At 46.4% G+C, this 17,384-nt stretch overlaps 1 protein-coding gene across 3 annotated transcripts in view; it reads left to right on the top strand.

Annotated features, from left to right (window-relative positions):
- Positions 1–17,384, top strand: part of col6a4a (collagen, type VI, alpha 4a) — a 61,257-nt gene that overhangs the window by 11,879 nt on the left and 31,994 nt on the right. For 2 of the 3 annotated variants that reach the window (XM_082551076.1, XM_082551077.1), the window contains exons 3-10: positions 6,975–7,072; positions 8,738–9,340; positions 9,687–10,274; positions 11,546–12,115; positions 13,409–14,029; positions 14,136–14,696; positions 15,279–15,836; positions 17,018–17,384. The exon at positions 17,018–17,384 is cut by the window's right edge and continues 212 nt beyond it. In XM_082551076.1, the coding sequence (XP_082407202.1) occupies positions 6,997–7,072; positions 8,738–9,340; positions 9,687–10,274; positions 11,546–12,115; positions 13,409–14,029; positions 14,136–14,696; positions 15,279–15,836; positions 17,018–17,384 (3,944 nt within the window). In that variant the 5' untranslated portion in view covers positions 6,975–6,996. The remainder of the gene's footprint in view (positions 1–6,974; positions 7,073–8,737; positions 9,341–9,686; positions 10,275–11,545; positions 12,116–13,408; positions 14,030–14,135; positions 14,697–15,278; positions 15,837–17,017) is intronic. The other variant, XM_082551078.1, reaches the window with a different exon arrangement.

The raw sequence follows: 17,384 nt of genomic DNA, 5'->3' as shown, positions 1-17,384 counted from the left end.
CCTGTCTATGCTCCAGCTGTTCTCCTGCTCTGACGGCGTCTGCAGGGATTTCTTCCCACCAGCTTCACGTGTCTGACATCATTGAGTCCACTGATAATTTTCTTGGTTGCACTTTTACTTTGGAGGGCTGCTCAGGTATTGACCACCCAAGGATTAGTGACTCATTCTAGCCATTTTTCATTTTTATTCTTCTGTAAGAACATCACTGTTTGATTTACTACTGGTCCATCCCTTGGCTCTTACTTTGAAACTTCAGTCACTGCTTCCTGTTTCCCCACTGGCTCCCTTGGTGCTGTTCTGGTGCTCCTCAGCATCATTTCCTCTGGTAATTTCTCCTTCCACCTCCGCCATGTTGGCCTGCAGTTGGTGCTGCTCTGAAAGCGCTGTAGTTTAAGAATATAATCCACCCACTGTTATCATCTCCAATGCCCTGTACCAACACAGAGCAGAGCAGCTATCTGAACGCTGCTCCAACAGAGGTCGATCATCTTGTTAATAATTTCACCTCCTCACTACGTACGACTCTGGATACTGTAGCTCCAGTGAAAACTAAGACCTCTAATCAGAAGTACCTGACTCCGTGGTATAATTCTCAAACACGTAGCCTAAAGCAGATGACTCGTAAGCTGGAGAGGAAATGGCGTGTCACAAATTTAGAGGATCATCATTTAGCCTGGAGAAATAGTTTGCTGCTTTATAAGAAAGCCCTCCACAAAGCCAGAACATCTTACTATTCATCACTGATTGAAGACAATAAGAACAACCCCAGGTTTCTCTTCAGCTCTGTAGCCAGGCTGACAAACAGTCAGAGCTCTGTTGAGCCAACCATCCCTTTAACGTTAACTAGTAATGACTTCATGAACTTCTTCACAAATAACATTTTTATCATTAGAGGAAAAATTACCAGTAATCATCCCACAGATGTAATATTATCTACAGCTACTCTTAGTACCATCGATGTTAAGTTAGACTCTTTTTCTCCAGTTGATCTTTCTGAGTTAACTTCAATAATTACTTCCTCCAAACCATCAACGTGTCTTTTAGACCCCATTCCTACAAAACTGCTCAAAGACGTCCTGCCATTAATTAATGCTTCGATCTTAAATATGATCAACTATCTCTAATGATCGGCTATGTACCACAGGCCTTCAAGCTGGCAAACATGTCACCTGAACACAGACTCTCAGATCTGATGAGCTGGATCATCAGAGCAGGAGAATCTTAAGGCTGAAGTGAGACAGTCGTCTCTGTTCAGACATGTGCTCTCAAGATGTGGATCTGTGGAGGTCGCTAATCTCCTCCAGGGTCAGTCCTAATTGCTGCTCGGTCTTTGCCTCTTCGTGCATCCTGGCAGCTGAAAACAAACAGTGATCATTAAATTGTGTTTGTGAATTTTTAACCATGCGTTGTTGTTGATGGTGGTCGCTGTTAGACCCTCGCTTAACGATGTTAGTAGTGCTGGGAAACTCAGCCAAGTATTCCGAGCAGCCAGACTGCTTCCAGCTGGACAGGTAATCCCTGTCTGAGACCCGAAACAGTCCCGAGTCCACCTCTGCTCCTGGCGAGCGCGATGGCTGCTGGAGCCAGGAGGCGATTTAGGTTCAGTGTTGGTGGCAGGCTTCATGTTAGGCATGGAACAGGAGACATTAACTGACGGACATTTGAGCCTCATTATTTTCTTGTCTTCAGCTCTTTCTGCTCAGTGCATGTAATGTTACGCTCCATTTAGACGCTGGACCGCTCCCTGCAGAGGCATCGCAGGAGCAACAACAACAGCAGAGAAAGGGGGCAAGCCCAGTGACTGTGGTGCAGAGAAAGACTCCTAGCAGGGACACTCTGTGCAGCGATCTTCAGGATTGAAGCTCATATATGAATGAAAGATGGCCGAACTTCAGTGGTCACTTCACGTGGATAACCACCAATAATTCAGAGGATCAGTCACGTTTTCCCTCCTGTCACATTTCTACGACACACCCACAAACTCTGTCAGCATGAATGAACTGGTCTGTGATGACCTTTAACAGGTTGGTGAAATGAGACAAAGACTGACAGGGACAGACGCTCTGTCTTTCTGCTCTGAGGCCTCGCCATGCTCGCCGTTCATCGTCCATCATCTCTTCCTTTTCTCTTCACCCCAGCAGAGACGTTAAAGAAGTCGCTGTGTGGTCACAGCAGAGGTGTGCGACTGTTTCAGCTGTGTGGTGTTTATTCTCTGTCTGGATGGAAGTGCAGGTTTAGCATCGGCCGCGTGCATTAGCCTGTGTTTGTTCACGGGAGCAGCTCCAGGTCCTCCTGACCGTTTCAGTGAAGCTCGTTCATGTTCTGCATCGTGAAAACGCTCCTGTCTGAGCTCCAGAGCAAGCGTGACGTCCAGTCTCACTTTACCTGCACGCATGTAGCTGTCGGGCCTCTCCTTTCTCCTTTTTCATTCATCGCTAAAAGACGGCTGATGAGTGTCTGATGTCCGTGACATCAGGAAACTCCACAGGAGTCACAAAGTCTTTGACCTCTATAGATTTGGAGCTATTAACGCTGTGTGAGATGCACATTTATGATGTGATTAATACAGAGCTGTTTTTGTCAGACGCCTCCTCCTCAGGACACGCAGGGACACGCTGACATCGCAGAGTCGGCTTTTGGAGGTTGGCATAAATCAAAAGTTCAGCCACTGCTCAGATCGATTTGCTCAGTCCAGGATTTCACTTTCAAGTACCAGGCTGAGCTTTTGCCCCATCACAGCAGTAACCCCGCTCATCCACAGGGATGCGAGGCTGATGCTTGGAGGTGTTTCCATTGGACGTCCAGAGGATGAGAACGGGCTCAGCAGCAACACCTGGAGAAACGAGCAGCACATTGAGTCAGACGGAGGCTGGAAAGAAGAGGTTGGGGTGGGCGTGGGTTCCAGAGCGTCCTGCAGACGCACAGCGACAGTGAGCAGGTTAAAGCAGGTAAACAGTTCACTCGTATGTGGGGCGGACCATCGAAGAGGGGGGACTTGGCTGCTGGATTCAGGGTTTGAACTGAGCCGTCAGCTCATGTGGGCTGGCACGAGACCTCTGTGGTCAGACGGCATTTCTTAGTTTCAGCCTCTCCAGACAGCCGCAGCGAGAGGGGGGGCTCGCTCAACACGAGTCCAGTCTCAGCTCCTCTTTGACCTCCACAGCTGAGGCTTTGAATGCGGGATTGTTGTTCGGACACAGATTCATGTTAGAAACGCTCCAGCTTCATGCAGCTGTCCACGATGCAGCGTTCTCCTAAACGCTGCTCGGAGGGCACAAACTGTCCTCAGCGCGCCTGCAGAGCGTCAGCTCTATAATGTCCTCATCAGCGAGGAGAGCCTCCTGCATGTGTGACACCAGTTTGAACTAGAAAGCATGAGGCCCTTCATTCTTTAACATCAAACATCTACGGTCCATAGAGCCAACAGGAAAGAGCCGCTCACGCTCCGAGTAAATACAGTTGGAGGTCCGTGTAACTAGAGCTGGACCTCGCTTCAATCAGCCTGTCACTGGAGCGCTGATGACCTCCACATGCCTCGCATTAGAATAACCCTCCCCCAAATCCGCCTCCACTCACAGGGCCAAGAGCATTTGGCCCGTGATTAAACACAGCTCTGAAATACGCTCGTGGGCGAACACATGTTCATACATGTAGACGGAGAGAGGGAGGTGTGAGCGTCCAATAAATGAAGCCCACACAGATCCAGAGCTGCTTTTGCTGCCTGGAGGACGAAGCAGATTTATCTGCAGCACCTTGGAAAAGAATCGAGACGAGTTTGAAATCTTTATTAGCTGCAATCAGCTGGTGAAATTCACTGGAAGTGTGTGGCAGCAGGAGACGGGAGGAAACCATGACTCAGGACAGATCACTAACATATTAAACTCTTTATTCATCGGGAACTAAAAGCCAGTAAAACCTTCTGGTTTGTAGTAGCCACGCCCAAATCCTCACTCGAGCACCATCCAGGACGCACGTTAGTCAGATACGTTATTTTGGTTTCACGGCTCACCTGCACGTCGTGCACGATTGTGTCGCCGTGTGAACAATTCGTCCAAGACGATGGTCCTCTCTCAGTAAACAACGTTCTTCGTTCTCACTGCTGTTCGTGAATCATGCGAGGACGTGCACGCCGCCCACGCCTCTGATAGAGATCTAACAGGTCCGTCCCTGCTGGGACAGGCAGGAGAAGATGGACGGCTGTGCAGCGGTAACAGCAAACACCCGAAGCTAACGAGGCTCATTAATCCCACAACTCTGATTAAAGTGCATCAGAGCGGCTCACCTGTGTGTGGATGACCGTCCTCTCGTCGCCTCGGTGAACCCAGCCCGTTCTGCTTTGGAGAACCTCTCGGGCTCCTCCAGATGTGATGACCTTCTGGCGTGGACCTCGGTCTTCAGGTCAGCCCACAGTCAGACCGGACAGTAGCGCTCGCTTTGGTCTTCTGGAGGTCGTTCGTTGCAGTATCACAGTGTAATCCTGCCACTGCTTCCCTGTGGGACATGAACCTTTCTCCGGGTCGTCCTCGGCACACTGCAGTCTGACTTGAAGGTGTCTCTTCTGCAGAAGTTTTTGGCGTCCGTTCCTCTGCAGGGTTCTAGCGATCGTCTCCTTTGAGACTAAGATTCTCATCTGGGCTGACCCGTTCGCTCGCTTCTTCTCGGCTCTTTAGACTCATCGATTTTTCATCGTCATACATCCACCTCCTGCTGTGTGAGCATCACCAGATCTTTGTCTCAACGCCGGATCTGATTTCTTTTGTTTTTGTCCTGATGTTCTCTCAGTGACAGCTCCAACCTGTTTCGTACTGTGCCTCAGTTTGAACTTTGTTCACAGCAGTGCTTCGTGCTGTGAGTCACTTAATAAAACTGATCCTGGTGATTTTATAATTCTGTGCAAATAGAAAAAGTTTGTTTGAAATGCTTTGCAGAAAAAAAGCACAAATGCAAACAACGTGTTGACAGCTTCTTAAACTGTTGACATGTAGATTCTGTCATCTGTGCTTTATGGTCTGGTTTGCATGTAAAATTTCTGAATGTGTTTGGTTAGCATGTGGCTAAATGCATGCTAACCATGACCCAAACCTGCAACACCAGTCCGCTCCTCTCATCGTTCACTCCTCAGTGTTTGTCCTGCTCTTCTAATGATGGTAACTGAACACGGACAGATTAAATACTGATGTTGTTTTGTTGTGAGGTGATCTGAGCAGGAGTTCAGGGAGGACAGAGTTTGAAATGAGGAAGTAAACAGAGAGCAGAGACTTTATGGAGGCGGGCGTGAGACAAGAAAGTAGAGAGGCAGTAAAAACCAGCAGGGAGCTCCTCTGCATCTGAAGCACCATCGTCCAGAGAACATTTAAAATATTCTCTCATTCATCCGGCCTGTGATGTGGCCAGACACTGTCTGCTGCCTACAGATCTCAGGAAATGGCACCGTGAGGCCGTGAGGAGAGCCAGATGATGCTCTGAAGTCTTCTGGCTGCAAACACCAGAAAGAGTCTGACTCATCTGGCTGCTGAGGCTGTGGAGCTGCACGTGGAGATATCGCGTTTGGCCCAACGACAGCAGAAACCAGCCGAGGATGTCTGAGGGTTTAGCCTGTTTTACACACACTGTATATAAAAGATGGACATAGCCACTGGTTGGTGTGGTGCTGACGGTGGATACGAGTAAGTGAAGGACACAGAAGCATTTCATTAACCTTAGAGCGTACCCCTCGATCATCTCGCTCGTCCTTTCTGCTCTAATGGGATTCGTTTCCAGAATTATCCTCATGGTTTTAATTACATCCGACCTGAAACCAGCGACTGAGACCTCATAGTTCCCTGAGCTGTCACACCAGAAACACTTCAATACAGGAGTCGCCCCCTGCTGGACATTAGAAAGAACCCAGCTTTAACCCGCTAACAGGCTTCCCGCCTGGATGCTACGGATGCTGCGCCATCTGGATTCACAAAATGCTTTTGACTAAATTACAATTTCCTGATTCCTGCTGGCTCCTCCCCTGCCGTCTCCACGGCAACGCTGATGTTATTCAAACTGAGCGTCACATCTTATTTCCTGTCAGTGCGCTCACACACGCCGAGTTTTAATAGTTTCCCCGTGTCTGACACTGGTTTACAGACGTCGCACAGACGTGATTGGTGACCTCGTAGCTGTCGCTCGATGATTTGTAGCTTTTATTGCGGTGCTGCGGTTCTGGTTTCACAGCACCCCGAGGAGATGAGTTCATGGCTGCGAGCAGGAATGTGTCGTTTCAATAATTATACTGAAACTTTCAACATCAGTGGGCGAGACACGCTGAGCGAACTATTTCAGCTTGATTAAAAACTGACCAATCAGGACGCTCCATCATCATCATTATGAGCTACAGCTCACGTCTCAGCTCAGAAGCGGGGCTGGAAGTGATTTACTTTACTGGATGCAGGAATTTTTGGATGGCTTCTTTACTGTTACAAGATTGGGAAACATCAGATGATTCCTGTCATATCTTGACATGCAAATCCATATTTCCTGTGTGTGTGTGGAGGGAGGGTTCATCCTCGGCTGCAGATGCAGACTGTGGACCGTTCTCCTGATGCATGCTAGTTTTTATTTTCATGCCTTACGAACACTGTGTGCATTAATAAACAACATGTCGTCCATTCATGTTCATTCATGAACAATTTATTAGACGAATCCTTCAAACCTTTATTTAAAAAATTTAAGTTACACATAATTGTCCAATAATTTAACCTGGACGATTGTAAGTATCTTAACTGGGGCTGAAATATCCCATAATTATCATAAATATTGTTCCTCCCCTCGTGTCTCTGCTGTGTTTCTGTCTCTGTTATATAACGAAATCCTGTTTTGGCACAAAAAGCTTCCGCAAACATCTACTCAGCCTCACGTTCCTCGTGGAGCAGATGTTTGGAGCAGCTCCCGCTGTGATGGAGCTGCTTCCAGATGTGAAACAGACTCTGTTTCTGTCGCAGGTACAGAGAAACCCGATCCAGCATGGAGTGGAGGCGGGCTGCTCTGGTCGGCCTCATCATGGCGGCGTGTTTCTGCAGCAGCGGCGCTCAGACAACAGGTGGGTGTGATTATGCAGCTTATGGCTCCACTTCCTGCGTCCTGGTGAAAGTATGACATCAGTGGAAGCTGTTTATACCATCCATACACTGACACACACACACACACACACACACACACACACACACACACACACACACACACACACACACACACACACACACACACACAGGTAAGTTTTGAAGTTCACACACGGAGCACTAACCCTGCACAGGAATGTGTTTGCAGCTGAGCACGTGCACACGCACAATTAACAAGCTCACAAACGCACAAACACAAAGCTTCGACGGGTGTCTGGCTGCATAAAACATTTTCCTTCTTAGGTCTCAGGCTCCAGATTAAAACTTCCTCCACTGATCCTGTCGTTCCAGCATCGCTGCCACACAGAAACATTTAGTATCTGTTTAACCACAAATTACTTCTCCAACATTATGTAGAGCTGGACGTTTAGGTGCAGTCCATGGTCACTGTCAGTAATTAAACTAATACATAAGTTATCCCTGAAAAATGTAGCATTAACTTGTGGATGACGACTGGAAATAAAAAAGCAGATTGAAGTTAGCAGCGTGTAGCCAGGAAATGTGATTCGTCAGCAGTGCTGAGACGTCTGCAAAAGGGATGAAGTCCACTAGAAGACAGAATACATGTGTGTGAATGAGAGGGGGGCAGGTGAACATGCAGGAGCAGAAATGGTGAAGGTTTAACATCCACAGGACAGAGTGCAGGCAGGGTGGAGCGGGTGGAGGCAAATGTGACTGAAGGATAGCAGCAAGAGTGAAAGGGAAGGTTCAAGGATGGAGGTGAGACTTGGGACAGTGGAGCTGAGCTGAAGGTGTTCAGTGAGCAGGATGGAGGGAGGGTGGAGAATGAAGATGCAGCTGCAGGCAGGAGAAGAGGAAGACGCTGGGATAGGTTGAGGTGGGTGCAGATGATCCACCGTGAGCAGCAGAGAGAAGGAAGGCCCGGTGCGTGGCTCTGATTGGCTCCTCGGGGTGTGTCCCCTTCTTCTCCACACGCCCGTTTTACCATAATCAAGCTGCTGATGAGGGAGCAGTTTTCTGGGTTTGAAAAGTTGTCCAGCAGCTGTACTTTAAAAAGAGCCTCTGTAAAAATAGATCTGACTCGCTCTTATTCACCAACAGTATCTATTAAAAATGGGTGAACCTGACCTGTAGTGCTGTCATTGGGCCTTTGCTGTATTACAACTGGAGCACGCTCACGTTGAACGTGTTCAAGGTGTTTCTGAGACGGCCCCGAATTATTAGGGTTAGTGTGGAAATGTTTTTGCAACCAGGCACATGAATGAGATGCGAGGGTTAAAGGTCGGGGTTTCGTTAGCAGTCAGGTCACTGCTAACGAAAGCAAAGCTTTCTGAAGGCAATGAACACCAGCTGTAAGCCACACGCCGCTTTTTCTCATTTTCCTCACGCTTTTCCACCCTGAAGGTGAGTGCTGTCAGCAAGCATCCCTGCTCCAGTCCAGAGGCTTTTCACGAGCCGGCGGCAACATGCCCATTTTTCTTTTCCAGCAGTCACATGGCACAGCCCACCTCTGTTGTCTATAAGCCACGCTGACACCTCACGCTGCCAAACGTCCTCAGCTACTGAGAGATTTCCTTTTAGCGTCCAGCAGTTCCTCTCCGTGACTTAAAGACCTTTCCTCTTAGTCTGTACCGAAGAGGCCGTGGCAGACATCGTCTTCCTGGTCGATGGCTCGTGGAGCATCGGCGCTGAGAACTTCGAGCAGATCCGCCAGTTTCTGTTCACGCTGCTCGATAGCTTTGATGTCAGCCCTGATCATGTCCGCATCGGCCTTGTCCAGTACAGTGACAATCCACTCACAGAGTTTCTGCTCAACACCTTTGAGAACAAGGACGACATCCTCAACAACATCATCAAACTGCCTTACAGGGGGGGCGGCACCATGACCGGTAAAGGCTTGGAATTCATGTCGAACGAACACTTTGTGGGGAAAGCTGGAAGCCGAGCTGCGCAGAAAGTGCCGCAAATTGCTGTGGTGATCACTGATGGCAAATCCCAAGACGATGTAGAGTCTCATGCTAAGAACCTGAGGAGAAGAGGGATTGTTTTGTATGCAATTGGTATCAAAGATGCAGATGCAAGCCAGCTGAGGGAGATTGCAAATGACGATCAGCATGTTTACAGTGTGTCAGATTTTGCAGCGCTGCAGGGAATTTCTCAGAACATCATCCAGACGCTATGCACAACTGTAGAAGAAGCCAAACGACAACTCCTGCAACTGTCTCCAGGTAAACCCCAAAAGCTTGATTCTGTTCATCTGGACATGGTGTTTTCAGAACGTTTGGTCACTCATCCAGGTGACTTTATCGGTCTCAGCTGACTGCAGGTTTGAAACCAGCCCGCTGACTAACAATGGGCTCATGAACTAACAGGTTCATCATCATAAACATGCAAACTGTCGTCTCAAGGTAAAATAAGTCTGAGTAGAAAAGTGTTATATAAGAACCAGTCCATTGACCATTTATTAAATATAAAACCGGGAAAGCCCCGCCCAAAGTTTTTATCTTTCTCGAGAAATGTAGGTTTCACTGACTTTCCTCTCGTGTTCCTGACTTTCTTCTTCTTCTTTTCCAGAATGTGCCAGAGCCACTATGGCAGACATCGTCTTCCTGGTTGACAGCTCAAGTAGCATTGGCGTTGATAACTTTGAGGAAATTAGGCAGTTTCTCCGAAGTTTCATTTTAGGCCTTGACATCGGCCCTGACAAAATTCGGATTGGCTTGGCTCAGTATAGCGACGAGACCTACCAGGAGTTTCTGCTGAAAGATCACATGGACAAGGATTCTCTGCTGGCCGAAGTCGATCAGTTTCCATATCGAACAGGAGGCACAGAAACAGGAAAGGCCATTGACTTCCTCCAGTCAGTGTACTTCACTCAGGAGGCAGGGAGCCGGGCGAGCCAGCGAGTTCCTCAGTTTGCTGTAGTCATCACAGACGGGGACTCCACGGATGACGTAGTCGAGCCCGCCAAGCGCCTGCGCGATCAAGGAGTTATCATATTTGCCATTGGGGTGGGAGATGTTAACCAGCAGCAGCTCGAGTCTATCGTAAACCTACCTGCACACCACTTCCTTTACACTATCGATAGCTACCAGGCTCTACAGCGGCTAACAGACAGTCTGCTGCAAACTGTATGCATCTCCGTGGAGAGTCGGAGTCAAGGTGAGACAAAGAAAACGTCCTTACAGAATTGTTTATTATAAGAGAAGGAAATGAATACCTGAATGCTGCTTAGTTCTATTTTCACTGGTCAGGGATTTAAAATGTAACTGCGTCAGAGGATTTCTGCTCAGTTTGCATTGATAGCAATCGGGAACGTATCGGCTGATCATTTAGAGATGTTAGTCGAGTTACCCGCAAGCTGCAGCAGAACCCCTGAAGGCTTTTCTCATCCACCACTCAATGTGTATGAAACAGATACGTTCTTTGCTTTAAAGCGAATAGAAAGAAAACCCCCGACAGTCAAAGACAACATGTTTTCAGTGTAACAAATGCCACCCCTCGTTCAAACGTGGACTCTAACGTTAGATTTTCTGACATTCTTAATTCAGTCTTTATTATTTATTATAATTGAAGAAATTAGGTTGCTTTACTTACACTTCCTTATTTTTAATGACATTATGACCAGTTTTTCTTTTTTTTAAACTGGTTAACCATCACTGCTGACTATAACTTCTTTAGGTAAACTTAACGGACCATTGTCCAGCCTTGCTGGAGCCCATTGCAGCATAACTAAGGGAGGATTCAGGGTCACCTGGTCCAGCCCTAACTATATGCTTTAGCAAAAAGGAAAGTTTGAAGCCTAATCTTGAAAGTAGAGATAGTGTCTGTCTCCTGAATCCAAACTGGAAGCTGGTTCCACAGAAGAGGGGCCTGAAAACTGAAGGCTCTGCCTCCCATTCTACTTTTAAATACTCTAGGAACAACAAGTAGGCCTGCAGAGCGAGAGCGAAGTGCTCTAATAGGGTGATATGGTACTACAAGGTCATTAAGATAAGATGGGGCCTGATTATTTAAGACCTTGTATGTGAGGAGCAGGATTTTGAATTCTGGATTTAACAGGAAGCCAAAACAGGAGAAATATGCTCTCTCTTTCTAGTCCCTGTCAGTATATTATAGCACCTAAGTTAGTACCCTAATATGGAGAATATGATCCGTCGTTCTGTGTCCTCTCTGAGTGGTTTTGGAAAAAACACAAAAAAGGAAATTAGAAGCAACAAATGGATCGCTCTGAGACAGCGTGTGTCCAATTTTAAAAATATTGTGCAGATGAAAGAGAATCGTGCCATCCAGGGCAGGGTTGTGGTTACAAACTGAAATTAAAACAACAACAATTCCAAACCTTTGTCTTTTAGACCTGCAGGTAGTTTAATTTCATATAAATGGAAATGCATATAATAATAGTGAAGGACTGTTTTCTTCTTAATTTACAGCGTTGGCAGAAAAGTTTGCAGACATTTTCTTCCTGGTGGACAGTGGCATCAGTCAAGCAGATTTCCAGCAGGTCAGAACCATCCTGGTCCGACTGGTCAATCAACTCAACATTGGAGCTTCTGGCAACCGTCTCGGACTGGCCCAGTACAGTACGGTTACCAAAGTGGAGTTTCTCCTTAATGCTTTCCAAACCAAAGAGGCGGCGCTCACTGGTGTAAGGTCCTTCCGCCAGAGCCGACTTAAGCCCAATCAGCCACGCAACCTGGGCAGTGCACTGGAGTACGCCAGCTCTAATTTCTTCACGAATGAATCAGGAAGTCGGGCATCCCAAGGCTTCCGACAGTTTCTGGTTGTTCTAAGTGGAAAAGACTCAGATGATCCAGTTTTTAAGCAGACACGTCTGATCAAATCACTAGGAGTAACTATCGTGGGAGTGAGCTTCGGTGCATCAATGGACGAAATGCGTGTAATAGCCACGGCGCCGTACGTGTACGAGTCTACCTTCAATGCAGTGCCCACGCTAAAGACCATTTTTGAAAGAGAGGAAGAGGAGATCACTCTCACTCACGGTGAAAAGTCTTTACTTTCATTATTGTTGTCATCAGTCATAAAATCAACTCCTGTGCATGTTTGAAAAAGGTTATTCACAAAGGAACAGTCACGTAAATTACCTGTTTTATTACCTTTAATCTTGATGATAAACTTATCCTGCTGGAAACGCCAGCATGCTGTGGCGAGAACATCTGAGATGTCTTCATGCTTCCATATTTTCACCCCAGGACATCAAATATTTTAACATTTATTTTTACTTTCACGTTTTCAATCTGTTAGATGCAGATTGACCTTCCCTACAGAGAAATCACAGCCTTCTAGTCAGATGAAGTCTGTTGTTGTGAGAAAGTCACAGTTTTATCATATGCTAGCTTTAGACAGTGCAAACACAAGGTGACAGCTTGTGTTAAATGTACCACTTCACAACATAGATGTGTTTATTAGTTGCATTTAAATGTGACAGTCATTCATGAGTGGAAAGCCAGCCTGTATGGGTGGTAAGAGACAACTGTTGCTAGCTTCACGGGCAGTAGAACCGACATCATTGAGATATATTTAACCGAAACTGTGTTACACTTCAACATTGTCAAAACGCTTGAAATGCTAGTGTCACTTCTCAATTCAATTCAATTTTATTTATATAGCGCCAAATCACAACAAAAGTCGCCTCAAGGCGCTTCATAGATACAGAGAAAAACCCAACAATCATATGACCCCCTATGAGCAGCACTTTGGCGACAGTGGGAAGGAAAAACTCCCTTTTAACAGGAAGAAACCTCCTGCAGAACTAGGCTCAGGGAGGGGCGGGGCCATCTGCTGTGATTGGTTGGGGTGAGAGAAGGAAGACGGGACAGGATTCTCAGCATGTAGTGGGTGTCCCACTGTGACTGCCTACATGAGTTATTAAAACAAATAACATGGATCTGTTCGTTCTAATGATCCTCGACAGTATATGTGGACTAATTCTTTAGTTTGATTGCGGAATATGAGGGCAATACAGAAACAGGCACCCTGGATGGGAAACCTTTATTAGCTGTCACGTACCTGGAATTCTGTGCCAAAGAAACAACATCCAACCAAATGACCTACTAGCAACACATATTTAACCCTAATTCCAAAAAGTGTGATGCTGTGTACTGAGATGTGAGGTTGTATTCTGCTGTTATTCCCATTTTGTACAGCATCCCAACCTTTGTGGAACTGGGGTGAAGCTGCACATTAACAAAAAGTAAAAAGAATTAGTGTGGCGTCATCGTCACATCCTGAATCAGAATGCTTGAGTGATAACGAGATTATGATTCCCTTTACAGACTGCAAAGCAGCCAAACTGGCGGACTTCGTCTTCATCGTGGACGAGTCGGGAAGCATCGGCTCTGAGAACTTCGACCTGGTGCGCTCTTTCCTGCTGTCCATTGTCAGCGGCTTTGACGTCGGTGACAAGAGAGTTCGGGTGGGTATCGTTACGTACAGCGACCAAGCCACAGCACTGGTCTACCTCAACAACTTTAATGAAACGGACAGTTTGCTGAATTTCATCAAAATCCTGCCTTATCGCGGAGGTGGTACAAACACCGGAGCTGCCCTCGACTTCACTCGCAAAAATATTTTCACGGAGGACGCTGGAAGCAGGAAAGATAAGGGCGTTCAGCAGGTGGCGGTCGTGATCACAGACGGCGAATCGCAGGATAACGTCACCGAGGCGGCAGCTGCTCTCCGCCGCGCTGGCGTCACCGTTTACGCTGTAGGAGTCCAAAATGCCAACGAGGCTGAACTGAACCAGATAGCGTCCCACCCCCCCAACAAGCACGTGTTCATAGTGGACACTTTTGACAAGCTGAAAGGTCTGAAGAAGAACCTGCAGAAGACTCTTTGCTATAACATCATTCACCAGGCGGTCTCAGTCAGCACAAGAAGAGCTGGCATCAAAGAAGGTGTGGACCAGCATGTTCTTACACTTTCATGACTTAACTTGAACATCATGACTTCTTTAACAAATTTAAAGTTGCAAAACTCAGAATGTTTGCTTTTCCTTTCCAGGCTGCGTGCAGACCGATGAAGCAGACATGTTCTTCCTGATCGACCACTCGGGAAGCATTCACCCCACTGACTTCTATGACATGAAGAAGTTCATCATTGAGTTTATTAATACCTTCCGTATCGGGCCTCAGCATATCCGAATGGGCGTTGCCAAATACGCAGATTCGCCAAACCTGGAATTTGATCTGACCGATTACACAGATGCATCCACGCTGGAGAAAGCTGTGGAGGAAATTAGACAAGTAGGCGGCGGCACACAGACGGGGCAGGCCCTGGAATTCATGAGTCCACACTTTGAGAGAGCTGTGGTCACTCGTGGTCACAAAGTCCCAGAGTTCCTGGTGGTCATCACGGATGGAAAATCTCAGGATAAGGTCAAGGTTCCAGCAGAGCGACTGAGGAAGCAGGGTGTCATTGTCTACACCATTGGGGTGAAAGACGCCGACGTGCCTGAGCTGGAAGAGATTTCCGGTGACCCCAAGAGGACTTTCTTTGTCAATAATTTCGATGCCTTAAAGTCGATCAAAGATGAAATCATCACAGATATCTGTTCTACAGACGGTGAGGGGAAATGAACCACACTCATGCTACAAATGCATGTCTAGAGGTTACAAGCAGCACATACTGCAGCTGCATTTTATTAATTTTCAGTGTTTAAGTCATTGTATATCTCATTGGGTTTAAGTTTAATGAAAAGAGCCGTATAAAACTGCCGTATTCAGCCTTAAACCAGTAGTTAAGAGTAGAATGAAACTGAAATAAGCAAAGTGAAAGGAGAACAGATTTTACTGATGACATAAATCGTTGGATATCAGGGAGTTCGTCACCTTAACAGAAATGAGTTTTTACACTGAGAAAGACACTGTTTTAAGTGTTAGCATAAAATACTGAATTAATATGCATGAAATTGTCGTACTTATCAAATGCCACCAGAGGAATAAGATAAAAGTGAGCAAATATTAGCCAAAATGTATCTATACATAGAGACAGATATATATAGATATAATATGCTGCACATGGTCATAGAAGGCTGGAGAGGACAAGAGCCGTTCAACACAGGACACCTTTGTTTCTTGAAACAGGGTAATTATTATTTAACATACAAGCAGCGATGCTAACATGGATGTGCTACTCTGCCTACAGTTTGTAAAGATATACCAGGCGACCTCGTCTTCTTGATTGACAGCTCTGGAAGCATCTATCCCGAAGACTACACAAAAATGAAAGAGTTCATGAAATCGGTCATTAGGAAGTCCATCATTGGGAAGAATGAGGTGCACGTAGGCGTCATGCAGTTCAGCACTGTCCAAAGCCTCGAGTTCCCACTCAACGTCCACTACAGCAAAGAAGAAATGTCGACAGCCATCGATAGCATGAAGCAGATGGGTGGAGGCACGTACACGGGCAAAGCCATAAGAGAAGTATCTCAGTATTTTGATGCAGCCAGAGGAGGACGGCCCAGCCTGAGGCAGAGGCTAGTGGTCATAACAGATGGCGAGGCTCAAGATGCAGTTAAACGCCCCGCTGAAGATCTGAGGGCCAAAGGAGTGGTGGTCTACGCCATTGGAGTGGTGGACGCCAACACCACCCAGCTGCTCGAGATCAGTGGATCCCAAGATAGGATGTATGCTGAGAGGGACTTTGATGCTTTGAGGGACTTGGAGAGTCAAGTGGCTTTGGAGCTCTGTGATCCGGAGAGAGGTGAGAGGAGACTGGGACCAACCCGAAACGTGAACTATATCCTTGTTTTTGTAAATATAAAAATCTTTACAGTTTGCAGTCTAGTGCCAGGCAGAAGGGATGAGATCATTCAAGTCTGAGGCTTCTTACTTTAACAGGTTAATTCAGTAGTCTGCCAGTTAATGGGCTCCTTGCTGTAATGAGAAGGATCCTGTTCTGTAATATGTGTTTGTGTAAAGACAGGAAAGATTTTGTCATTCGTCCACTCATCTTTCCAAGGAGGAAAGGACTCCTCTTTGAATACATACTTGTTGAGTCCCACATTAAAAGGGTCCTCTGTTTTTCCGACCTGTGTAACATGAGAACTACAGTATTATAATGAGGTCAATGTGGTGGTTAGGAATGAATTCAATTTTATTCATACAGCGCCAAATCACAACATCAGTCGGCTCACGGTGCTTTATATTTTAAGGTAGACCCTACAATAATACATACAGAGAAAACCCCAACAATCATATGACCCCCTATGAGCAGCACTTGGTGACAGTGGGAAGGAAAAACTCCCTTTTAACAGGAAGAAACCTCCGGCAGAACCAGGCTCAGGGAGGGGCGGGGCCATCTGCTGTGATTGGTTGGGGTGAGAGAAGGAAGACGGGATAAAGACATGCTGTGGAAGAGAGACAGGGATGATTTTAGCAGCATTATAGATTAGCGGGGAACTTCTGGAGCAGATCCGGGACTTTCTGTTTGGGTGTTTGCAGCTTTCTTTCAGTGGCTCCAGTTTCTTCCACCATTAAAACCTATTGTGGTACATCAACCCTACATGATAAAGAGATCCTCGTCGCCTTCACTTTAATATTTTAACCTTCTAGGACTTGACGTCCGCATATGTGGACATCACATTTTGGGTTTTCTAGACCACAATACTTAATATTTTTCTACAAGGGCCTAATATCCACTTACGAGGACATTACACTGCTCTATAAAAATTAAAAACGAATATCATTCTTCTCAGAAACAAAAAAATAGGTAAAAAGAAAATGTTTTTTACATTCATCAGGTCTTAATCAGCCCAAATAGCAAAGAGAAATTAAAAATGCATGCCATGAAAGGGTTTGGGTCTTAGGAGGTTTTAAAGAGCTGTTCCTTGACGTTCCTGCTCCCATTCCCTCTGACCAAACATTTGTGCTTTTTACCACCAGAATGCAAGAAGACAGAAAGAGCTGACATCATTTTCTTGGTGGACGGCTCCACAAGCATAACCCTGGAAAAGTTTCGAAGCATGCAGAAGTTCATGCAGTCAATGGTGAACCAAACCACAGTTGGCAAAGACCTGACCCGCTTCGGTGTCATCCTCTACGCGAATGAACCCAAGTCTATTTTCACTCTCAATCAGTTCAGCTCCAAGCAGGAGGTTTACCAGGCCATAATGGCTCTCAAATCCCCGTATGGAGACACATACACTGGCAAAGCTTTGAAATATGCTCTACAGTTCTTTGATGCTAACTATGGTGGACGGGCAGAGCTGCAGGTGCCTCAGATCCTCATGGTAATTACCGATGGCGATGC

This window comes from Aulonocara stuartgranti (genome assembly GCF_965226115.1).
Source record: "Aulonocara stuartgranti genome assembly, chromosome: 11".
Lineage (NCBI taxonomy): Eukaryota > Metazoa > Chordata > Actinopteri > Cichliformes > Cichlidae > Aulonocara > Aulonocara stuartgranti.
Note: the sequence above shows the minus strand (reverse complement) of the source record. Positions and strands in the feature narration are given on the sequence as shown.